This window comes from Podarcis melisellensis (genome assembly GCF_964234715.1).
Source record: "Podarcis melisellensis genome assembly, chromosome: 3".
NCBI classification, from domain to species: domain Eukaryota; kingdom Metazoa; phylum Chordata; class Lepidosauria; order Squamata; family Lacertidae; genus Podarcis; species Podarcis melisellensis.
This window is the reverse complement of record NC_138530.1, coordinates 17511437-17537155: the sequence shown is the minus strand read 5'-3', so window position 1 is coordinate 17537155 and position 25719 is coordinate 17511437. Positions and strand designations below refer to the sequence as shown.

Sequence of the window (25719 nt, the reverse complement as noted above, 5' to 3'; positions counted from 1 at the left end):
GTCCTTGACTGATGTTTTAATGTATTTTTAATCTTTTGTTGGAGGCCGCCCAGAGTGGCTGAGGAAACCCAGCCAGATGGGTGGGGTATGAATAATAAATTACTACTACTACTACTACTACTACTACTACTACTGCTACTATTATTACTACTACCACCCATGGCAATTACCACTCAGCAAGCATTATTCCAAGCAGTGACAAAAACAGCAAAGACTACAGTGAAGGGGTTTATAGTCCTTGAGAGTTGTATCCAACTATGCTATATTCAGAGGAGACCCACTGAAATTAATGAACCTAAGTTACTTGTGTGCAGTAGGTCTACTCTGAGTAGGACTGACATTGGCTACAGTCCTTAATAATAATAAAAAATCAAATGTGTGGTTTGTTTATTTCCTGGTCACTGCCTCCACTGTTTTAACGGAAGCAAAGTCTAGGCCAAAAAGTCAAAGCATGCAGGTTTATACAACCTGTGGTATATGAGGAGGCAGTTAGCAAGGCATCTCCCCACAATGGTTAATTGATGTCTGTTTTAAACTTTTTTGTATGGTCATAGAATCATGGAATTGCGAAGCTGCCCTGCAGTACAGGAATCTTTTGCCCAAGGTAGTTTTACATGGGGACAGGCAGGGCGGAGAGAGGGGTTGGCTGCAAAACACACACACACACACACACACACACACACACACACACACACGGTATATATATGGTATATAAAGGTAAAGGTAAAGGGACCCCTGACCATTAGGTCCAGTCATGGATGACTGGGGTTGTGGTGCTCATCTCGCTTTATTGGCCGAGGGAGCTGGCGTACAGCTTCCGGGTCATGTGCCCAGCATGACTAAGCCGCTTCTGGCGAACCAGAGCAGCGCACGGAAACGCCGTTTACCTTCCCCCTGGACCAGTACCTATTTATCTACTTGCACTTTGACGTGCTTTCGAACTGCTAGGTTGGCAAGAGCTGGAACCAAGCGACAAGAGCTCACCCCATTGTGGGGATTCGAACCGCTGACCTTCTGATCGGCAGGCCCTAGGCTCAGTGGTTTAGACCACAGCGCCACCCGCGTCCCTTAGGATATATGGTATATATTTTTGATTTAAAAAAATAAGGAGAATGGAGTGTTAGCACCTCCTCTGATTGTCTCCTTTCCAGGCCAACAGGTTCAGCTCCTTATTTACTACTGCAATGAGTGGTGACAGCCCATGGCCAGACAGCAATAACAACACAGGTATTTAAAATTTGGCTGCACCTGTCCTTTAAACAATTATATTTTTCTCATGAAGTTTTGTTGTTTTAAACATGCTGTGGCCCATCACTTTGGGTATCCTTTTTCTAAGGCATGGTTTTCTTTTATTACCCCCATCAGGCATGAGCACTGAACGAGTATCCATTTTGCTTTGTGTACCAGAGACTAAAAGCTCTTGTTGTAGATCAGGCATAGGCAAACTCCGGCCTTCCAGATGTTTGGGTCTACAATTCCCATCATCCCTAGCTAACAGGACCAGTGGTCAGGGGTGATGGGAATTGTAGTCCCAAACATTTGGAGGGCCGGAGTTTGCCTATGCCTGTTGTAGATCCAAATGCACACCCAGAATATTCAGTGAGCGCATGTGCTCCCCCCCACTCTCCACCTCCCACAGCACCCTGTGGGGAAAATATGTGTGAAGCGCCCCCAAACTAATAGGGAAATTTATAGCCTTGAGGACTGTAATCCTATCCGCACAAGCTTTACACACCCTGGTGTGGAAAGAGGAAGACATATATTTAACGTTTGGGGATGAGTCAAGCCTTTCATTAACATAACAGCAGCGCATTTTCTAAACAATTTAAGGGCAACACTGACGTGCCTTTCTGAAGAACTCCATTGTCCTGTTGTTAATTGACTGGGAACACATCCAACAAAAAGACTTATTGCTGGTTGGCCTTGCTGAACTAGTTTCGTCTCTGCTTAGGTGCCATGGTCAGATTCCTGTTTTGGGCTCATTAAGGAAGCATCTAAAAATAATTGCATTGTGAATTATCAGCCCAATCTCCATGCCCCTTGGAAGGTTCAAGCCTCACTCATTTCAATGTGATTGATGCCAACAATATCCGGGGAGCTCTTTCTAAGGCAGCTCACATTGTAAGGTACAGGCACACACAGACCCCACTTTTGTGGGGGTTACGTTCTGCACTCCTGTGCGCATAAGTGAAATTGCATAAAGTGGGGAGAACTCTCCAAGCACCCTTTAAACACCTTCTCTGCCGCGCTCTCTTCAACCCACACCAAAAATTGTTGTCGTTTAGTTGTGTCCGACTCTTCGTGACCCCATGGACAGGCCCTCCTGTCTTCCACTGCCTCCCGCAGTTTGGTCAAACTCATGCTGGTAGCTTCGAGAACACTGTCCAACCATCTCGTCCTCTGTTGTCCCCTTCTCCTTGTGCCCTCCATCTTTCCCAACATCAGGGTCTTTTCCAGGGAGTCTTCTCTTCTCATGAGGTGGCCAAAGTATTGGAGCTTCAGCTTCACGCTCTGTCTTTCCAGTGAGCACTCAGGGCTGATCCAAAACTATCCACAACTAGAACTGAAGTTCTGTGGTTGGCAGGAGGCTGGAGGACGCATGCGAAAGAAGCTGCTGAATTTCTCCGCACATCAGTTGTTGGGGAGAGCCTGAGCAGTGTAAACCAGGATTCAGCAACCTAAGGCCCATGGGCCACAAGTGGCCTGTGGGGGTAGTTTAACCGGCCCATGGACCCCCACAGCCCACACGGGGACCCCTGCCACCTGCTCGGTCGGCTCCCGTGCGCTGCGCTAAACCGACGCGGAGCAGAGCGGGAACCGCCTACCACTATGCCAGCCAACTTCCCATTGGCTGCAGGAAGCTCCTGCAGTCAATAGGAAGATGCACGCGCCTCTGCGCCGGAAATAGCGTTTGCGCATGCGTGCGTACACAATCCGGCCCACCGCGGCGTCTGTGGGACCGTGAACCGGCCCAAGTCAATAATAATAATAATAATAATAATAATAATAATTATACCCCACCAATCTGGCTGAGTTTCCCCAGCCACTCTGGGCGGCTCCCAATCAAATGTTAAAAACAATACAGCATTAAATATTAGAAACTTCCCTAAACAGGGCTGCCTACACATGTCTTCTAAACAGCAGATGGTTGTTTATTTCTTTGACATCTGATGGGAGGGCGTTCCACAGGGCAGGTGCCACCACCAAGAAGGCCCTTTGCCTGGTTCCCTGTAACTTGGCTTCTCGCAGCGAGGGAACCGCCAGAAGGCCCTCAGTGCTGGATCTCAGCGTCTGGGTTGAACGATGGGGGTGGAGACGCTCTTTCAGGTATACTGGACCAAGGCCGTTTAGGGCTTTAAAGGTCAGCACCAACACTTTGAATTGTGCTCGGAAACGTACTGGGAGACAATGTAGGTCTTTCAAGACCGGTGTTACGTGGTCTCGGCGGCTGCTCCCAGTCACCAGTCTAGCCGGGAGGGTGGCTGGTACCTTTCTGTCTGATTTGTGGCATTTGGGTGGCTAGCATTGGGGGGGGGGCAGAATACCCAGCTGGATAGATTCAGGGGGTACTCCAGCAGGGCTCCTAGTATTCTGATGCCTTCTACAGTTTTGCTGGTGTTTGTTTGTTCATTTGCTTGTGTTGGTTTGCTCTAGGAGCAGATGCAAGGAGACAGAGGGCCAGATCAATTATTCCATTCTTCAGGAAACCCTCCGTTCGACTGGTGTGCCCCACCCTCCAGGAAGGATGGAAGAAGCACACTTGTGTGTGCCATGCTTATTGGACAGAACGCTTCCCCATCTATATCTGAATCAGTCCCCCTCCCGTTCCCATTCTTTCTGACAACAGTCGGAAATGCTGTGCTGAAATGCAGTACAAATCACTTCCCCTGTTGACTTTTGCTCCAAAGTGTAGGGAAGGGCTATGTAGGCAGGCTGAGTACTTTCCTTACGCAGTGGATGAACGGATCCAAAGGCAGACCGAAGCCAGTTGCCGTAGCCGTCATATCAGCCCGAATGCGCTTGAACGAATCTCAGAACAGCAACACTGAACTTGATGTGGAAACAGCTCTTTCTGTCTTCTACTGCTGCTCACCTCTGCTTGTCTTCTTCCCTCCCACACCCTCTAGGGAGCATTGACTTAGACGCTTATGCCTTTGAGGGGCTGCTACATGAGTGCTGATCTGCAGATAAGTTCTTGTTTAGCACCTTTGCAGGCCAAAGGGACATGTCAGCTGATCCTTTCTGTTGGCAAAGTAGCCTTTTTTTCTTTTTTTTAACCAGCCTCACAATGGTGCAAAATTCAGATTCCAGCATTCTTAACTTTAGGTAAAGGTAAAGGGACCCCTGACCATTAGGTCCAGTCGTGGCCGACTCTGGGGTTGCGGCGCTCATCTTGCTTTACTGGCCGAGGGATCCGGCGTACAGCTTCCAGGTCATGTGGCCAGCATGACTAAGCCGCTTCTGGCGAACCAGAGCAGTGCACGGAAATGCCGTTTACCTTCCCACTGGAGCAGTACCTATTTATCTACTTGCACTTTGAGGTGCTTTCGAACTGCGAGGTTGGCAGGAGCAGGGACCGAGCAACGGGAGCTCACCCCATCGCAGGGATTCGAACCGCCGACCTTCTGATCAGCAAGTCCCAGGCTCTGTGGTTTAACCCACAGCGCCACCCGCATCCCTATTCCTAACTTTAAAATACTGTTAATGAGTTTGTTTTATTGCTTAACTTTTTTGTTTTAAAAAGAGTTTTCTAAAGTTTCCAGTCTTTCGGAATAAACAGCAAACAGCTTGTAAAGATTTCTCTCAATGCCTAGAAGCTGAGTGAGCTTGCAAGGGAGCCCTAGCCAGGTATGATGGCCTTATTGGGAAGCCCTGGAATACAAAAGCCATTGAGCCTTGCAACAGAAACAGGTGTGTTTGTGTGTTGCTGCTTCCTCTCTCTCTTTTCCAGCAGGGCATATGGTTGCCAAGCCCTTGCTGATCAGCTTTATTAACTTTAGAATAGTTGATGATTCTTCTGCAGTGATGAGTGGAGCTACCTGCCAAGCTGGAACAGGCTTCACCTTTGACGTCCAGTTGGGTGTGTCTGTGGATACTATTTTAAGCTTTGCTTGCAAACAGCGTCTCAGAGATAACTGAGAGTAGCGGAGCTGTACTAACTACAGCTATTCAGCCTGTACAGAAATGGATACCAAATCTTCAGGACCAGCTCCCGTCGGCACAGCGCCTGAAAATATTCCTTCAGGAGTAGATGTTTTCAGGACAATACCGTATGCCTTGATTCTGCCAGAGCTGGTAAGTCAAACGACTTACTTTAATTATAGTTATTTGATTTCATATAGTATAATACAGTTCATGTATGCTCCTCGTAGCATTTATGCATGGCCGGGAATCTTGGCTTCTGGCATGGGCATGAAATATGCAGGTTGAGACACACACACACACATGTGCACATAGATAATCCGCAAAAGGAAATCCATTTCACATCAAAAAGTCTCCACATACATCTCACTTACTGGATCAGGGATGCAAGCTTAAAGCTGTTGTGCATCTGAATTTGCACCAGCATACCATTCTGATTGCTATCCATCTGTATCACTGTTGCTTTCAGTGGGCTCTGAAATTATTTTAAGCCTTAAAAATAGTTTTGGAGCACCTATTCCGATTATTCCAAGGATATTGATGTTTCGATCTGTTGGGATAAAACCTGGATGGCAAAGATCCCAAGAATTGGGGCTTTTGAAAAGGATGGGGACTCAAAAGAGGGGACCCCTAAGGGAGGATGCAGGAAACTCACAACTCCCTGGGAAGTATGCAGGTCAGGTGCAGTGGAAGAAGTGAGGCTGGAGAGAGTCAGTTTAGATCAGTGATCTCCCACCAACTGCGAACATAGCACCTTGCCTGTATGTCTCTTGTCCTCTTTGTCAGAAAGGAGCTCAAGAGGGACATCAGTACAGAAAATGGAACCAGGATTAGTTTGGTAGTATTGCTCACTTGCTTGTGTGAGGCAGAGAGCAACAGGACTGGGTCATTTTGAGCAGGAGAAGAGAACAAGGTGTTTTGAAAGTGTGAGACAGCTTTAACTCAGACCATCAGTCCTTTGAGCTCTGTACTGCATTCTCTGCCTGGCAGCAGCTCTTGTGGGCTGGCAGCAGCTCTTGTTATCCCCTACAACATGGCCCCTTTAAGTGGCAAAGCCAGGGGTTGGAGGGCATCACTTTCGACTCTCCATAGTTCAAAAAATGCAAAGAGATTCCCAGTTGATTGACCATGTTGATGAAACATCAACTGACCATGCTAGACTCTTAAAAGAAGCAATCAACCTCAGAAAGCAAAGCTAACTGAGCAGCCATCCACAATGCTGTTTGATGCTCAGTTTGACTCTCAGGGACTCAGGAGCGAACCAATCTGCTCTAGTCCCTAGTCATCTCCTTGAGGCTGATTGGTGTGAGGACATGTTCTGCTCATGAAAGGTTCTCTCTGACCTAACGATTAGATACATTTTAGGCCTGGCTGAGCTGCATATGGTACCAAGGGACTGAACCAGGAGTGTTCACAAGTTAGACACCAGCGTTTATTTAAGCTTAACTAATGTGGTTTGCAGTTAATTGGACAAGGTTGGGGTTTTGGCCATTTACCTGGGGCCTCGGTTTGAGTGTCAATTACTCAGTTTGGGAGGGGGTGGCAGAAAACATGGGGTTTGCAGCACCAAACGTCACAAAACTAGCACAAAACATTGGCACCTGTCTGGAATCCATTGGAAAAGGTTGGGTTTTTTGGCATTAAAATTGTGACCCTGTGTCAATTACTCGGTTTGAAGTCTAGCACGAAATGCGGGGGTTTGTGGCACAAAATGGCACAAAACTAGTGCTAAACTTTGGCATCAGGCTGTAGGGGAATCCAGAATTTTGGGGTCACACGGTAATGAAGCTGTTGATTTATATAGGTGAGAGGAGCAGGCAGATTTAAGTAACTGGAACTTTGGGGGCAGAGTTCTGCTGCTGACATACAAAGCAGAGAGGTCCAAAATCAGCTGCACTAACCATCCCTGAACATATTCTTATGCACATTTATCTGGAGGTTAATCTATTGATTCCAAGAGTTTCCTTTCAAGTCTGCATACTTTGGGTATTAGCCCATGATATGAAAAACGTGGCAGAGCAACTCAAGAGCTGCAGCCCATTTGCGTTCCCCGTGAGCTTTATGACGTGTGGACTTTAATGCTGTCAGACTTTGCCTCTGATAAGTGAAGGACCTCTTGAGCAAAGGTTGCCTTAGTCACAAATCCAGCAAATTACAATAAATGCCCCAATGGTACTGATGACAAAGACTTTGCAAGAAGAAATCTCTGCACTGTGAAATGGAAAGCCAGCTCTCCTGTGATATGACTGACACACCTTACTTACCTAATGGTTTTGGAATGCCCATTAAGGAGTGTGGCAGGCAATGCATTTTAATTAAAAGGATGGCATCGAGGTGGGGGCAGATCAGAGGAACAGCGGCTGCTAACATAGGGTTACCAGACATCCCCGGTTTCTGGGGACAGTCCCCGGATTTGCAAATCTGTCCCCGGGAAACATGGCAACGGCAGCCTCAGCAGCCCAGAGCCAGCCTGGTAGTGCAGTTGGCTCTGGCTGGCTTCAGGAGCTGCTTGCTGCCGTGGCACCTGCCATTTTTCCTCGCCGGAAGTCCCCATATGATGTATCTTGTGTGCATAGGATGTGTCTTGTGCAATCTCCTGCCCCCTTCCCTCTTTGTTTTGACTGACCGGGGGGGCTCGGGAATCGCAGGCGGGCTGCCATTGCCCAGTTTTTTTAAAAAACTGTGCATTTATGTTTCACAGGGTGTGAAAGAAGGGCTTTGCACCTTTATACAATACAGTGGTGCCCCGCAAGATGAATGCTTCGCAAGACAAAAAACTCGCTAGACGAAAGAGTTTTCCGTTTTGGAGGCGCTTCGCAAGACGAATTTCCCTATGGGCTTGCTTCGCAAGACGAAAACGTCTTGCGAGTTCTTGCGAGTTTTTTCCCTTCCCCCCTTTTGTCTAAGCCGCTAATAGCCGCTAAGCCGCTAATGGCCGTGCTTCACAAGACGAAAAAACTGCTAGACGAAGAGACTCGTGGAACGAATTATTTTCGTCTTGCGAGGCACCACTGTAATAATGTATGTTTGGGCCCAGGGTCTTTTGCCTCACCATCCCCACTATTGACTCCCTGTTGCTACTCAGCTTCGAAAAAAGAAAAAAGAAAAAAAGTGTCCCCGGATTCATTGAAAAAAATCTGGTAACCATATTCTAACAGGCATGGGGGGAAGTGGCAAAGCCTTGGAGCTTTGTTTTCTTCCACAAACCTTTTTATACTCTGCGAAATGGGCAGTGTTCATATCAGAACGGTCAGGAAAATTCTGCACTCCACAAAAAGTTTTGACTTCTGTATTCGGAAGATTGTGCAGACTAATGGATCCAAATGGCAAAGGTCTATCAGATGAGGAACACAGAAAGCTGACCTACTGTGGGGCCCTTCAGACAGGGGTTTTGTTGCAGGTGTCTACTTGACCTACTGAAACATGCTATTGATATAATAAATATATACATAAATTTTTATTTATACTCCGCCCTTCCCGGTTCAGAAAACTGGGCTCAGGGCGGCTAAACAACAAATTTAAAACACTTAATTGATGCAACAAAAAACAGCATAAAATACAGTATAAAACGTGAATAACAATAAATTCAGCATTCAAAAATCAATTTAGGGGGGAAATCCATCCAATAACCATTAGATGATCACCAGGGCTAGCTGGCTAAATTAGTCCTATTTGGGCCAGCGAGGAGACCGGGGGAGAATTAGCTGCGGGATCCCAGAGCAGGTAATCTTCATAAAAAGGGGAGGGGGAGGGAAGGAAGTGGAATAAAAGATCAGGCTGAATTCAAATTAAAGGCCAGGTGGAATAGCTCTGTCTTACAGGCCCAACGGAAGGAGGTTAAATCTTGCAGGGCCCTAGTCTCATGGGACAGCGTATTCCACCAGGTTGGAGCCATCACTGAGAAGGCCCTGGCCCTGGTAGAGGATAATCTGACTTCCTTAGGCCCCGGGACCTCTAAACTATGATTATTCATGGACCTTAAGGTCCACTGTGGGGCATACCAGGAGAGATGGTCCCGTAAATACGAGGGCCCTAAGCCACAAAGGGCTTTAAAGGTCAAAATCAGCACCTTAAACCTGACCCGATACTCCACTGGGAGCCAGTGCAACTGGTAATGAAATGGTCATGCATTAGTGGTGGATTTCTACGGGACTTGTCCACACATCATTTTGCTTTATTAGATGTTCTGCAGTGCTTCCCCAGTGCTAGTGCTTCTGGAGGGGCTCTCTTGCAATATAGTGCAATAAAAGCAGGACAAAACAAACCACCTCAGGAACACCTGTGGTGCAGTTGACTTGCAATGCACACACATTTAACTTGCACAAATTCAGCCTAAAAAAAAAATCAGGGGACAAGCGTCCAGAGAAACAAATGTTGGCAACCCCACCCCCTATTGCATTCTCCTGGGGAGAGAGTTCAGAGTTGCAGGGAGAGTGTTCCGCAGGCTTTGGGAGCTTTCATGCCTTGCTTGAGAGCTTCTCAGAGGCATCTCTTTGCCTTTTTAAGGAAATAGGTTGGATTAGACGGGCCTTTGGCCTTTCTGTTATGTTCTTATGAACCGTAATAGAATGTGGTGGGCGCAACTGAGAAAGTTAAGTCCAACCGAGTCCCACTGAAAAGCATTCCTCTTGTGCAGCTTATTGTAAACATAAGTGGAGCTTGTACAAGGAGGATCTGCGCTACCTTATGCCTTTACAGTGGTACCTCGGGTTACATACGCTTCAGGTTACACACTCCGCTAACCCAGAAATAGTGCTTCAGGTTAAGAACTTTGCTTCAGGATAAGAACAGAAATCGGGCCCCAGCGGCGCGGCAGCAGCAGCAGCAGGCCCTATTAGCTAAAGTGGTGCTTCAGGTTAAGAACAGTTTCAGGTTAAGAACGGACCTCCGGAACGAATTAAGTACTTAACCTGAGGTACCACTGTAGATACAAAAGAGTATCTCTCTGTGCATTTTTCATTTCATGCAGACCACAGTGGGCTTTTCTCAAAGAAGGATCCTAAACTTTGTAAAGAAAATAATGCTCTAGGTAAAGACGCTTAAAAAAATTGTACACAACCCTGCTACAGGATCGAAGCAGAGAGCTTCTGACTTTAATCCCATGGGCTTAGATAATAATTAGAATTCTGCCAGTGGAAACATCCTCTGAGCGAAATGTTACCTTCTGGATGCTGACACCAGTAGAGGCAAAGTCCACCAATTCCCCCTTTCCTCTGTAGCCTATTGATCCTCCCCCACTAAAATGTGCTTGAGAGGTTTTGGGGACCGTCCTGAGCATTACAGTGGTACCTCGGGTTAAGTACTTAATTCGTTCCAGAGGTCTGTTCTTAACCTGAAACTGTTCTTAACCTGAAGCACCGCTTTAGCTAATGGGGCCTCCTGCTGCCGCTGCATTGCCGCCGCCCAATTTCTGTTCTTATCCTGAAGCAAAGTTCTTAACCTGAGGTAATATTTCTGGGTTAGCGGAGTCTGTAACCTGAAGCGTATGTAACCTGAAGTGTATGTAACCTGGGTCCCGATGTATTTTGAAACGGAAGGCCTGATTTCACCTCTGCGTGACCCACCCTTGAACCAGAACCTGTCTGGTTGCTTCTCAACAAGGGTGGGTCTGTGCCTCTCTTGAAAGCGATCCTTCCTCATCAGCCCTCAGTGGGGAGTGTAGATCTGAGTAAGTAGAAGCTGAGAGATACCTGTTAGTGGATATGAAAAGCTCAATGCTAGATTCCCCCCAACCCCGCCCCTTGTTGTCACTGAAATGGTAGCTCTGGCTCAGGGTAGGTCTCTGGGAACACCTTTGTGAAATATGTGCATATTTATAGTGGCTGCTCAAGTAGGTATGCAGGAACTGACATCCTAAGAGAATTGTGAGGCTAGGTTCTTCTTGAAGAATTAATGATCCAGAAAACTCATTGCCTGTTCATAATGAAATGTTTGCACAAATCATATGAAGTTATGTCCTATATATAAACACAGGTTTTTTCCCCCCTTCTTTTCTCTCGGTGCTAATATCTGTCCCCTGAATTAGGCTTCACAGGTGTACATAGTTTACCTGTACATTTTGCCCCACACAGTAAATAGCATCTTTTTCTTTCTTTTTTATGGGGAATTAAATAATCCTTCTCCATTGCCGTGGTCCCAATCCAACACCTCAACTGCCATGGTCCCAATCCAACACCCCAACACCACCACATGGCTGCTATTAGTTTTTTAAAACTGCAGGGGATCATATCTATGGATTTGCAGCACCATGATCTATTTTGGTGGTTGTTGCCAACCCAGTCAGAACACTGGAATCTACTAAGGTCATTGGTCCATTTTGCTCGGTATACTATGTTGATTTACAGTAGCTCTCCAAAGTTTTGGACAGGGATCTTTATTGCCCCACTCTAGAAATGTCAGAGATTGAACTCACAGAATCATAGCCCATTCCCTATGGAACTGAGGGTATAAAATGCCTGATCTATCCTGTGTATAAACACCCTACTTCAGTCCAGAGTTTCTGTGCGTGTTGTGAAGTACACACTTAGCTCCTATGCTTGCAGATGTCATAACTCACTACATTTACAGTGTAAGATGTCCAAACCCAAATAGTGAATGGAATCTTTGCTATTCGGCATTAAGCATGGCGCAACACGGTCATGGTCTATGCCATTAAGCCATTCAAACAGATGAGTAGAATACCGGGTTTGCATCCTGCTCCTTTTATCAGCAGTTCTCATCTTATAGCAGAGCGGCTGGCTGGCTGCAGGTAGCTTTGTGCCAATGTAAGGAACGTGGGAAAGGAGAAAAGCAATCAATCTTCTGAAGAGAATCTAGGATGGGTGCAGAAAGATGTGACGAGAGAGAGAGAGAGAGAGAGAGAGAGAGAGAGAGAGAGAGAGAGAGAGAGCGCTTACAGCACATCCTTGAGCCATGAGGTGAAGCCACCTTCCTCCTGGCTTTCAAGCAGACATGAGACAGATCTTGGTCCTGGCTTGGTGGTCAGTCTTGCCCCTTCCACATGCTTCAGGAAGGCTGTCCTCCATTATAATTTTTTTTAAAATGAATTTTTATTAAAAGAAGGCTGAACGTTAAAGAATTTATCCATCTGTCCATTGCATTATTTCTTTATTTGTCTAATGAAACTTTTTGAAGCGCAAAGCCATAGTGGAAAGTGGAATGGTTTGCTGGTGACATTATAGGAACATAGTTCATCAGTGCTGTACAGGTCTTCTGTGGCAGATCTACAGATCACACAGAACACCCTCGCAAAGTCAATTCTGAAGAGGAATAGGTACATCATCAGTGCAATCCTATGTCCACTCAGAAGTTGGTTGCGTTGTGTTCGGTGGGACTTTACTCCCAAGCAAAGGTGCCTAGGATTGCAGCTTTAAACTGGCCAGAGGGAGGCCCCATTCCAGAGCAGCTCCAATGCTCTATAAATGTTATATGTTTCTTCTCCTACAGAGAAGTAAACAGTAGCTTTATTCACAAAGCAAAATAAATAAACCGTCTTATCTCAAAGCCGTGTTTGTGCCAATTTGCACGGAGAAGTCCCCTAACGCAGGCATAGGCAAACTCAGCCCTCCAGATGTTTTGGGACTACAACTCCCATCATCCCTAGCTAACAGGACCAGTGGTCAGGGATGTTGGGAGTTGTAGTCGACTTTGCCTATGCCTGCCCTAAAGTACTAATACTTCTTTCAATGACTATTTCTGGGTGTTTATTAAGTTGCTAAGAGAGCCAAGAACAAAAGTTTTCAGGGGAAAAGCCACACTCTTTTTGTGTGTGGCAAAAACAACCAAGGTCACATGTACAATGTGGGTTGTCGTCAATTATTATTATTTTTTTGCTAAGAATGGATCCATTAAAATTAATAGACCCAAATTACCTATTTCCATTATTTTCATTTAAAATACACCCCTCCCCCAAATAATCTCAAGAACTGTAGTTTACCTTTCACAGAGCTATAGTTCCCAGTTAACAAACTACAAGCAAGCACACTGGCTAGTCTTTAAGGTGCTGCAGGACCCTATGTTGCTTTAGAATAAAGATGTGTGGTTGTTGTTTTCACGATGACTTGTTTGCAAGCCTCTGTTTGTCCATCAGCAGAAATAGCTGCAATGTACTCCCAAGAATCAGGTTCAATGACTCCTGGGTGGAGACCTTGAAAAGAGCTGAGAGAGGCAGAAAGGGAGGCTGGGTGTGGAGCCCAGGGTGAAGACACGGTGAAAAGAATCAGGTTCACAGAGTTTGAGGGCAGGTGTTGCCTTAGTAACAAGGCCTGAGAGAAGAGAACACCACTGCTGGGAGCTTGTAGTTGTGAGGCAGTCACACAGCACAGAGATGGACGACTGGTCAGTCCAAGGCAGTTTTGTGGGGAATAATAATAATAATAATAATAATAATAATAATTTATTATTTGTATCCCACCCATCTGGCCGGGTCTCCCAAGCCACTCTGGGCAGCTTCCACAGAGACCAAAAATACACTAAAATGTCACACATTAAAAACTTCCCTGAACAGGGCTGCCTTAAGATGTATTCTGAATGTCAGGTAGTTGTTTATCGCTTTGACATCTGGTGGGAGGGCGTTCCACAGGGCGGGCGCCACTACCGAGAAGGCCCTCTGCCTGGTTCCCTGTAGCTTTGCTTCTCGCAGTGAGGGAACCACCAGAAGGCCCTTGGCGCTGGACCTCAGTGTCCGGGCAGAACGATGGGGGAGGAGACGCTCCTTCAGGTATACTGGGCCGAGGCCTTTTAGGGCTTTAAAGGTCAACACCAACACTTTGAATTGTGCTCGGAAACGTACTGGGAGCCAATGTAGGTCTTTCAAGAAGAAGGCACACTTGTCCTTTGTGAGTTGACAGTAGGTTCAGATTAATGATATCTGCTAAGAAATTTTCATGGACTGGCTGGATGCAGAGGAATGGTGTGAGGAACCAGCTTGGGAACCCCCAAGGGAAGAAGGCTCAAATCTGGGGAGTGGTGGTGGGACAATGATGAGTGGGCAGAGGGGGGAAACTGGGAGGAGGAGGTGTCAGAAGCTGAGGAGGTAACAGGGTTTAGTGAGCAGGAAGATGCTGTGGCAGAGCGAAGTCTAGAATCAGAGGCAGAAACTGAAGCAGGAGAGGAGGGAGGCCAAGAGGCAAAGATGAGTCTGGAAGGTATGTGTTATGTACTGAAGTTCCCACCCTGGGACAGCAGGGGGATACTGTAGATAGTTATGCAAATGAAGGATCGAAAGTGACGTTCAGTGATTGGATAGTTTTAGAAAGTTGCAACAGTTACGCTGTTCTGGAGCTCTATATAAGCAGGCTGACTGAGCTCTTCAGTTCAGTTTAGTTCTGGCCTCGGAATAAACAAGAGCTGTTTGAAGAATCGCTGTGTCGTCTGATATGTTCGCCCACAACTTAACAGTATGTGTGTCCCACTCCTGCTGTGACAAGCTCCTGTCCCCCTGGTCTCCCAGAACCAGTGGAGGCATGAAAAGGACAGAGGGGAGGTTAGATTCACACAGGCGCGGTCTCCAATTGCTTGGGGGGAAAACCTGGAGAGGAAGGGACTTAGGCAGCTCTGGGGAGGCGGGGACTTTCAGTCTGCTTCATGGAGGCAAGACTTGCCAGATATAAGTTGCTGTGCTCATTAGGTCTGTACAGATCATATTTTTGCTAATCAAGAGTTAACTCCAACTTGCACAGTGTGATTTACTGCAGGCTCGCTCCTGGCAGTGCTTAACCGTGCAAGGCTCTGCTCTTGGCAAAATTGCCAGGCAATTGCCCGAAAAACAATAGCTAAGGATATATCTAGCCAGCTCTGATCTAAATAGTTGGGTGGGTGCACCACTCCTTGTCTCAGACGTGAAGGACTCTTCAGCCCAGTTGCAACCCAGAGAGCTTGCACATCACTTTTAACCACTGGAAGATCTTTCTCTTCCCTTCCAACCGAAACTGGGCAAATCAGCCCATTTTGCTTCCTCTCAGTTTCTTTCTTCTTCTTCTCAGTCCTCAGTTGTCCATATCAGCTTGTGATTTTTTTAAAAAAGTCCTTGTGAAGATTCATCGGCATTTTGGTGCAAAAATTCTCCCAATCTGCACATTTTTGCATGCAGTTTTGCCCAAAACACATTTTTTGCAAAGCAATATATCCCTAGTATAATGCCTTTTCACGGATGTGTGCATTTTATGACCCTAGCACGTGCATTTTTGCACACAGTACTCGGCTGGTGGGCTGCACTGCTAAATTCAAAATGCTAATTCAGAGTGGGCAGCTCTGTCCTGTACACTGTGGAATGGATTTTTTACTTTATAACTGTAGAGGTAATGTGTAAATTAGGGGATGGCAAGGTTTACCTCGCCTGGGGTGGTTCACTCCAGCAGAGATCCTTCTGTGGGCTGGATTGTGTGTGTGCCCATGATTTCTGGCGTCTGTGCAGACGCGATTTCTGGCACCGCGGAAGCGAGTCCCTGCACCATGCTGTGCCAGTTTAGCGCAGCGCACAGGGACTAGCCAAGCAGGTGGCTCGGTTCGGGAGCCTCTTGTGGGCCGGTTAAATGACCCCCGTGGGCCACTTGTGGCCCAGGGGCCTTAGGTTGCCTATCCCTGGTGTAAAGCATACGTAATGAGCTTTTGAATCAAAGCATACACTGATTTCAAGGATTTTTTCCTCACAAAGCTCTTCTTTATTTCATTTTTTAATCATTTCCCCCTGTTTGCTACTGTTTGCAGATGGGTAAAATCTAATATTTCAAGGTTGCTTACAAAGTGATCAAGCAGAAACTAACCTGCCGTTGACCTTATGAAGAATGAGAGCGGGTTTCGCAACTGCTAGGTGTGCACTCCAGTCTCACTTCCTGCACTCTATTCAATCTATATTTGGATGTCAAAATGCTTTAGAATATGGGTGGCCAACCCACTGTCTGACAGATGTTGCTGGACGACATTAGAAGAACCTGGCTGGATCAGAGCAAAAGTCTACTTGGTTCAGTATCTTTTTTTTAATTTATTTTTTTCATTTGCATGTTCAAAAACAGGAACAGAGAGCTTGCTTAATCCCTCTCCCCTCTCCCTCGTCCCACTTACAACTTCATACCAAATACAGCATGTATACATATACCATATGACTTCCCTTCCACCTTTTTCCTGGTTTCTTTGCTTTTCTAGTACTCTGCGTAATCCACATCTTTTTAATCATCCAATTTGTTATCTATTAAAAACTCTTATCTATTTCAGCTCCGCTGGATTTATTCGAGACCTGCTAAGCTACGTATTTGTTTGTACTGGTTCTTAAAATATTCAATAAACATTATCCATTCCTCCTTGAATTCCTTATCTTCGTTTTCTCTTATCCTATTCGTCAGACCAGCAGGTTCAACATATTTGAACATTTTACATTTTAACATACTTCTTATCCACCTTTGTGCCAATATTGGGTTCTACCTGCGGCCATGGCATATAGTAATAAACTCTTTTGTTTTTTTGGGACCCCTGTTATAACCATCCCCAAAGGGAAAATCTCAGGTATTATGGGGAAAATTTAATTATTTAATTTTAAAGAAATTCATTATATTTAGTTTCCCAATATTCCTTAATTACTTTATACGACCACATGTGGAAAAATGATCCCTCATTTTCCTTACGCTTACAACATAAACCTTTTTCTTATTTAGACATTTACGTCAGTCTGGTGGGTGTTAAATACCATTTGTATCCTAGTCTCACAGTGACCAAGCAGATGCTCATGAAAAGCCCAGAAGAGTGAGCTGTGCTTGCCATTTCTAGCAACTGGTTTCCAGAGGCACCAGAGGCACCAACCAGCAGAACTAGAAAAACATACTGTTATAGATCTGGAGGGGGAACCCCTAAACCCTAGAAATTAATAAATGGTAGGATTGTGTTGATTTGGGAGAAATACCAGCTGCAGAGGAATTCCTGCGCTAGCCTATGCAAAAACGACCTGTCCAAGCCAGGGCCATTAAGAAGCAATACAGGGCCATTGAGGGTTATTGGCAATGCAGAGAAGTGCTCTCCCCCTTGCCCTGAGGTGTGAACAAAGACTGGGGGTGGGTGGGTGGGTGGGTTGCCTGGGTAATTGGATGTGAGGCGATAGAGAGTCCTGAGCAAGGGTTGCTGGGAAGAAGAAGGGGAGGAAGATAGATTGGGATCCATCTTGGACAGGCTGGCTGAAGGCTGGCTGGGAGATTCCAGGCTGCGCTGCTGTGGGGGACAAGCCACAGAGGACCATGCTGTAAGATCTGGACTCCCCTCATGCAGACTGAAGGTGTACATAGGTGAATAAGACATATTTCTTAAAGCTACGACAGTCTCCGCCATGTTTCGATTCTCCAAAGGAACACAGACCCTGAGTGAGTGGCTGGAAACCCATTGCTTGGCAGAGAGAGAGGGAAGGTAACCCAACTTTCGTAACAATACTCACTGTGGCTAGAAGCCATCAATAGCTTTGTCAACCACAAATTTGTCTAATTCTCCTTCAAAGCCATCCAAGTTGGTGGCCACCACTTCATGTTGTAGGAACCAATTCCACTAAGGGCTGTATGAAGAAGCACTGACTTTTGTCTGCCCTGAATCTTTCAACATTCAACTTCCTTGGATGGCTTTGGGTCCTAATCCTATGAGAGAATGAGGAAAATGTCTCTATGCCCACCTTCCCTGCACCATGCATAATTTTATGCACCAGTATTACTTACCGTAGTTTTAAACAACAACTCCCATAATCCCCAGTGATGGGCCGTGTTCACTTGGGCTGATGGGGGTTGGAGTCCAACAAATCTGCACAGACAGAACTGAAGCAGACTGATGCGGCATTAAATGGGTACAGCAAGGCTTATAATTGTGCCTTCCTTTTCCCTTCTTTGCAGATCTTTGGCTGCTGGGTCTGGATCCTCGTAGCGGCTACCAATGTGTACTTCCCTTTGCTGCAGGGATGGGTCATGTATGTCTCCCTCACTTCCTTTCTCATCTCGCTGATGCTTCTAATGTCCTACCTGTTTGGCTTCCACAAAAACTTTGCCTCCTGGAGAATCCTGGTAAGAGGTGGGACACACACAGAGTTTATGTACAGGGTGCAAATTTAGAAAACACATTGCTATTTATTTATTTATTGAATTTATACACCGCCCTATACCCAGGGGTCTCAGGGCAGTTCACAGAATAAAATCAAGATATAAAACCACAAAATACATAATAAAAAGAAAAACAACAACCCAATAGCCCCCCCAACCCCCACATTTTAAAAGGGGAAAGGGTGTAAATCAGATCAACCAAAGGCCTGGTTAAAAAGGAATGTTTTTGCCTGGTGCCTAAAGGTGTATAATGAAGGCGAGCTTCCCTGGGGAGAGCATTCCACAGACGGGGAGCCACTGCAGAGAAGCCTGTTCTCGTGTTGCCACCCTCTGGAACTTGCTACAGTGGTACCTTGGGTTACAGACGCTTCAGGTTACGGACGCTTCAGGTTACAGACTCCACTAACCCAGAAATAGTACCTCGGGTTAAGAACTTTGCTTCAGGATGAGAACAGAAATTGCGTGGCAGTGGCGCGGCGACAGTGGGAGGCCCCATTAGCTAAAGTGGTACCTCAGGTTAAGAACAGTTTCAGGTTAAGAACGGACCTCCAGAATGAATTAAGTTCTTAACCCGAGGTACCACTGTAGTCATGATGGGGAAGACCACCAGACTTATGTCAGACACTGAAGCTTTTCCTAGGTTACATCACACATTTAAGGTCCTCTGATACCATGTTAATAGTCACAGCTTCCTCCAAAGAATCCTAGTAAATGTAATTTGTTAAGGCTACGGAAGTTATTAGGAAATCCTTTACAGAGATACCATTCCCAACAACCATAAGAAACTACAGTTCTCAGAACTATTTTGGGGGAAGTTATGAGAGTTAAAGTGGTATCAGAGTACCTTAAAGATTTGGTGTGGCTGTGACCCAGGCCACTGGTTCCCAAATCCCCCCCCCCACAGCCCAATTGTTGAAGGTCTTGGCAGACCACTTACAGTGGTACCTCGGGTTACAGACGCTTCAGGTTACAGACTCCACTAACCCAGAAATAGTACCTTGGGTTAAGAACTTTGCTTCCGGATGAGAACAAAAAATGCGAGGCAGTGGTGCGGCGACAGTGGGAGCCCCATTAGCTAAAGTGGTACCTCAAGTTAAGAACAGTTTCAGGTTATGAACGGACCTCCAGAACGAATTAAGTTCTTAACCTGAGGTGCCACTGTTATTACTTTGCAGCTTGTTTTAGCTGTTGTAATGCACTGTTCCAGATGCTGTGTGATTTTTAATTGCATTTTTAAAAATTTCTTCTTTGATTTCTTACAGATAGTATTTCATGGCATTGCGATTTAGCAAATAAGTAATGCAGTGAAATACAAGGTAAAGAAATGAGAGCAACAGTAAAACTACAATTAGAAATCAATATGAATGCTTTATGAGACGGGTGTGCTGTCTCCCATCTCCAACCACAAACCCACAGGCATGCCCTAAACCAGGGGTCGGCAAGGCTTACTGGGTATGGGCCAGATCACTCCCACAGAGATCCTCCGTGGGCTGGACTGGTGCAGCGTGATGCCGGAAATCGCGTCTTCGCATGTCCGCAGCGCCGGAAATCACTTCTGTGCATGCCCAGACTCCGGAAATCGCGGCTGTGAAGAAGCGATTTTGGGCGTCTGGGCATGCGCAGAAGTGATTTCTGGAGCCACTTCCAGCCCATGGGCCTTAGGTTGCTGACCTCTGCCTTAAACCACCAGAAGGAAACTCATGGGCCACTGGTGATCCAAGGACCAGAGTTTGGACCAGAGGCAAACCAGAGGCAAACCATCAGCATCCAGCATAGCTCTCAGGGCTGACCCAAGTCAATTTGGCAGCTGAGGCGAACCACAAAATGGCTCCCCCTCCTTGACATGGGAAAAGGGTGGGTGGGTGAAGATCTATAGTAAGAACAAGGTCAGAATAAAGATCTACACCGGGATCTGCTGCCCCTGTGGAGCCTTTGATCTGAGGCAGTCACCTCACCTTGCCTCATGGGTGGGCCACCCCCAATTGCTATTTTTCTAGAAAAAGAGGTGCTGGAACTCACCATGAACACCTCCCTCATTCTCTTAGAATGGCAATGGCCCCCACCTGAGCCAGAACTGAGTTCCAGAGAGTTCCGGCTGGAAAAAAAGCCCTGTCTGGCCTTGATGGTTCCTGCGCCCTCTCCTCATGACAAATAATATATCTTCTAAACCTGCACAATGTACATAACATAGACTGCAGAACTGAACTTTTCACTTTTTAAAAGGCCCTGATCTGGACACGAACCTGTTGCTCTTCTTCTGTTTTTTAGGATAGCCTTTACCATGGAGCTACTGGCATCCTCTACATGAGTGCTGCAGTCCTTCAGGCCAATGCAACCATCCGCTCAGAGACAGAAGTGCCCCCAGAGTCTTCGCCCCTCTACTACCAGCTCAATGCTGCTGCTACGGTGAGATAACTCTTATGTGCTCCACCAGCTGAATTTGGTTTGGTATGTTTGTGAATGTGGGGTCGAGGGGGAGGCCAAGTTCAAGTCACCCGGCTTCTGCTACGGACTCACCATGTTGTTGTTGTTTAGTCATTTAGTTGTGTCCGACTCCTCGTGACCCCATGGACCAGAGCACTCCAGGCCCTCCTGTCTTCCACTGCCTCCCTCAGTTTGGTCAGACTCATGTTGGTAACTTCGAGAACACTGTCCAGCCATCTCGTCCTCTGTCATCCCCTTCTCCTTGTGGCCTCCATCTTTCCCAGCATCAGGGTCTTTTCCAGGGAGTCTTCTCTTCTCATGAGGTGGTCAAAGTATTGGAGCCTCAGCTTCAGGATCTGTCCTTCCAGTGAGCCCTCAGGATAGGTTTGATCTTCTTGCAGTCCATGCGACTCTCAAGAGTCTCCTCCAGCACCATAATTCAAAAGCATCAATTCTTCGGCGATCAGCCTTCTTGCTGTGCGTTAATATCTCTTAGCCCAGGTGTGGGGAACCTTCAGATGTTGCTGAACGACAACTTCCACCATCCCTGGCCAGTGGCCATGCATTGTTGGGGCTGATGGAACCTGTAACTCAGTAACATCCAGAGGGCCAAAGGTTCCCCACACCTGTCTTAACCTTGATGAAACCCATCTGTAAAATGGGTGCAATAGTTCGTGGGATCACCATGATGCTTATTGACAGGCTGAAAAATATTTTGCCAACAGAAAGGGCGTTTCTTTCAACCAGCAATAAACACCGTCCAATTGGGCTTCTGTTGATTATATACCCAGTGAATCATTTGTTTTTGATCTACTATTTTGTTAATATCATGACCACCGTATTTTAGCTTACTTTGGCACTTTCAAAGCCAGAGATGTCACCAATTGCTTCTTTGTCCAAATATGCTTTGGTGTGCAACCTGTGATCTTTTGCACTGAACAAAGTCAATTTATCTGCCAGGATAATCCTGAATATGGCATGTGGCAGGTGGACTTAATCCATGCCTTTTATTAGCAGTAACTTGGAACCTAAGTGTCCTAAGTGTTCTTTCCATGAAGGAAAGGACTGCTTCCAAGTGCGTAAGGACTTCTGATTCAGTGAAGCGGTGTGTGCAATTTTTGCTGTATGTCCTCTACAACCTCCCAGGTCACACCCCTCATCCTGTCCTGCAAGTTCTTCCAACCAGCAGTGGCTGATGTCTATTGGAGCTGGTAGGGCAGAATGTAGGGAGGCCAAACAGTAGATAGATCCAGTCAAAGACAAGCAGAGCCAACTAATTCTGGTTTAGTCTCCATCCTCCTCCCTGCTGAGTTCTGCCAGGGGCAACATTGAGTCTAAGGAGCAGGAAGCTGACAGAAACTGCCACCCTTGGACTGGCTGTAAGAAGGTCAGGGCTGGCTGGGAACAGAACTGAGTTTGGTAGGGCAGGACCTCTTTCACTTTTTGTGGGGGAGAACTGTAAATTTTAAGTTGAAACTTGGCAGAAGAATGTGATGACATTCGTATTTAATGCTAAACCACGGTTTAGTGCTAGGAGAATTAGCCCATGCAAGTCTTGAACTTGTGCACTTCTCCCTCTTGCACACCCATGAGGAAGGGTTCAGAAGTTTCCGCTTCCATTTTGGCTAACCCCAGGTTATCATGACATCCAAAGCCAGGGAAACTATGGTTAGTCTTAACTATGATTTGCTAAAGCAAGGCATCTTCAAACCACGGTTTACGAAGTGGTAGTTTTACTAAACCATTGTTGAGATTAAACGCAGTTTATACTGTTGTTAGTCACAAATGGAGGCGGGAGCTCCTGGTGTTTCTGCACTAGAGGAGGGAAGGGAGAAATGTGCTAGCCCAAGCCTCTCACAGGCTCATCTGTAATGTTAAACAGTGGTTTAGCAAATTGAGGAAATGCAGCCTGTTTGTATACTCCAAAGACTCTTTGATTTTCTTTGTAGGAAGGGTTCGCTGTTTTAGTACAATAAATTTCAGTGAGTCTTGATGATACACACAGGAATTCAGGGGGAAGTTTATACCACTCAAGATTTAAAGGGCAAATTGTTGGTGCCTTGCTGTTTATGCCTCATCACATTAGAATAGATTACATCCATTTCCCATTGATTAGCTCAATTAATAAATATGCAGTGTTCATCTGATAGGTTGTTTTTGTTCATTGTCATAATTTCCTAATCTAATTCTAATCAGGTAGTGCGTGACACACTTTGGTGGGTAAACATTTGTTAGCTGCACCTACTTAGTTGTTCCCATGAAATTATGATGACAAGTGGCTCTAGAGTCACAACCCTTCATTGCCACTGGCATCTAAGCATTTGCCTTGGAGCAATCAGGGCTGACTGTGGGTGTCTCTTTCATTTTCCTGGCATGTGACATCTGTAACCATTTGGATTTGAGGTAGGAAAGGGCCGTAGCTCCAAGATATGAGTGTGTGTTTTGCATGCAAAAGCTCCTGGGCTCATTCCTCAGCGTCTCCGGGGAGAGCTGGGAAAGACTCCAGGTATTTTGAAACCCTGGGGAGCTGCTACCAGTCAGTGGAGGCAATACTAACCTAAATGGACCAATGGTCTAACTCAATATAAGGCAGCTAAGTTCTTATGCGGTGAGCTGAAGGCAGATTTGAATGTGGTGAGAGAAAGAGAAACAACTTGAAGTTTTGTTTTGGTGAAGTGCTGCAAGTTGCTTTGCCCTTCAGAGTATACATGGGAATCTTACTCAAACTATGTGGCAGCAGAGTCCGATTTGCTACCGATGAGACAAGTGCTGGAGAACTGCAGGCAATTTGGGGAGTGTTAAGTTGTGGGTGAACATATCAGACGACACAGCGATTCTTCAAACAGCTCTTGTTTATTCACAGGCCAGGACAGAACTGAACTGAAGGGTTCAGCCAACCTGCTTATATAGAGCTCCAGTACAACGTAACTGTAACAACTTTCTGTAACTATCCACTCACTGAATGTCACTTTCAATCCCTTATTTGCATATGTGGACCTGAGTGAAAACTATCTACAGTATCCCCCTGCTGGCTCAGGGTGAGAACTTCAGTACATAACAGGGAGCATGCAGTTTATAAATAAGAAGGGAAGGGATTCCTGGTGTTATGTACTGAGTTGAATAGGATCCAAAATGCAGCAGCCTGATTGGTCCTAGAACAATAGGCTCCAGAAAGCAGCAGCCTGATTGGTCCACGGGAGCCACCCAATGCAGCTCCAGGTGGAAGTGAATCCGCAACCTGATTGGCCTACAGGAGAATCCCAGAATTAGCCAATCACGTGGGGCCCATTGTGTAAATAATGCATATAAAGCAGTTCTGGGGGAACTTCCATTCCTCCTCACCACTATGAGCTGAATAAAGAGCATGAAATCCACTCTCGACTCTGAGTACATTTCACCTGGCCTGGTTGCCATGCCAATGAGGACTTGCCTTCTGAGTCCAAGATGCCCTGTGGGGTTTTTTGGAGGACCAGTTAGAGCTGGGGGACTTGTGTGTTTGATCATGGCCAAGCCATGATGCTGCCCCAGGGCACTCTTCAGTCCTTGACTTGAGGCCTTAATCATTTCGATCTTTTACAAGTGCTACACAATGTCTGTTCTTCCCAAGTGCCACACAATGTCTGTTCTTCCCCAGTGAGGAACCGATCTTTCATTGCGGTTTCACCTATACTCTAGGACTCCTTGCTCACTGATATGAGTCAGGTGCTGTATTATTTCAGGCACTTGCTAAAATCCATTTTGTTTAAGTAAGCTGACCCGTATACTGATGTGCCTTTTAATAGGTAATTTTCTTCCTTTTTTCATAATGTGCGTTTTTAAACTACTGATTTTATTCATATTTTGAATCGTTTTTAGGTCACCTTGCCCTTGGCTCCTGTCTTTCACAGATAATCTTAGTGTGTATCTTATGCTTTATGTAAACCGGTTAGAGGTTTTGGCATTCAGGTGGTGTGTTCCAAATTTCATTAATTAAATAGATAAGGTGAATCTAGCCCACATGTCAGGCTGCACCATCCTGTCCCAGCGCAGGGAGTCAAAGGTGATGCTTTTGGATTAGCACTGCCTGTCTGACTACTCCCTTTCCATCTACTTTATATAAGAGAGATAAACTATTAGAAAAGCAACAAAAGCTTCCAATATCCTCTCCTCAGAAGAAAATGACCCAGGGAAGCTGGGAGAGCAAAACCATGTGCATTATACTTTAATCATCTCTCTTCTCCCTCCCTTTTTCTCTTTTTCAGTTCTTTGCATTCATCACCACGCTGCTGTATATTCTTCATGCCTTCAGCAACTACTACCAGTGAAAACTGCCGGGAACGTATATAACATAAGGCCTAATTTTCCCTCCATGGAATCCGTGTCCCAAAACAAATTCACATTTGCGTAAGGACAGAGCCCAGTTGAAATTGTGGCCATTCATCACCTAATGGCGCCTTCTCATTTTAGGCGACAGAAATATTGGGTTTTATTTCAACCTGCCATTTCACTCAAGCTGTGTTGTGAATACTACCACCTTGATAATCACAGTTATCCAGAGTCATGGTCTGTTCCCCAGAATTGTGCCTTGGAAAACCTGTGTAAATAATACACCCATTTTTCTAAATCAGTGTGTGTTTGTGGGGGGTTCTTCTTCAAAGTACTTGTACCATTTCCAAACCAATTCCTCTGCTGATGAAGCCAGGTATATCTGCTCTGAAACCCTAGCACGTTGCAGAGGAATCTGGGATATTTTCTCGGTGAGCACAGAGGCTAAGAGGCACTGGCCAAGTCTGTGGATCCCCACCATTGCTCAGCTTAAACTCAGAAATGTGCTCTCAAATGTGTCTCACAATCTCCCACCTCTGTGTGTCACAGGAAACATGGGTGGCAGCAGGCAAACTATCTTTCAGGGAGGCTTGTCTATGACCATATTTTTCTGACTAGGTTCCTTTGAGAAGCTTCCAGACAATTCCAGAGCTTCCCTGAAGAACAGTTTGAAAACTATTCCCTCAGGCCATTTGGATAAAACCATGTTTGGCCTGACAGTGACCGTCACAAACAAATGAATATTGTTGTCCAGATGACCATTAAGAAAGATTCATGTGTTACTTTC

General features: G+C 45.9%; 1 protein-coding gene across 1 annotated transcript; it reads left to right on the top strand.

Annotated features, from left to right (window-relative positions):
- The first annotated feature begins 5023 nt into the window (after nt 1-5023).
- Nucleotides 5024-25123, top strand: LOC309365912 (MAL-like protein). Its single transcript, XM_081904523.1, has 4 exons — nt 5024-5295; nt 18000-18167; nt 20472-20609; nt 24869-25123. Exons 1-4 carry the CDS (start codon nt 5185-5187, stop codon nt 24929-24931), a joined length of 480 nt encoding a protein of 159 aa, XP_081760649.1. The 5' UTR covers nt 5024-5184; the 3' UTR covers nt 24932-25123.
- Nucleotides 25124-25719: the final 596 nt, after the last annotated feature.

Bases quoted from the DNA above. Each gene is read 5' to 3' on its own strand.
- LOC309365912 (XM_081904523.1), top strand. From the start codon at position 5,185: ATGGATACCAAATCTTCAGGACCAGCTCCCGTCGGCACAGCGCCTGAA. The intron at 5,296-17,999 runs GTAAGTCAAACG...CCTTCTTTGCAG, and splicing joins CCTTGATTCTGCCAGAGCTG to ATCTTTGGCTGCTGGGTCTG. The intron at 20,610-24,868 runs GTGAGATAACTC...TCTCTTTTTCAG, and splicing joins AGCTCAATGCTGCTGCTACG to TTCTTTGCATTCATCACCAC.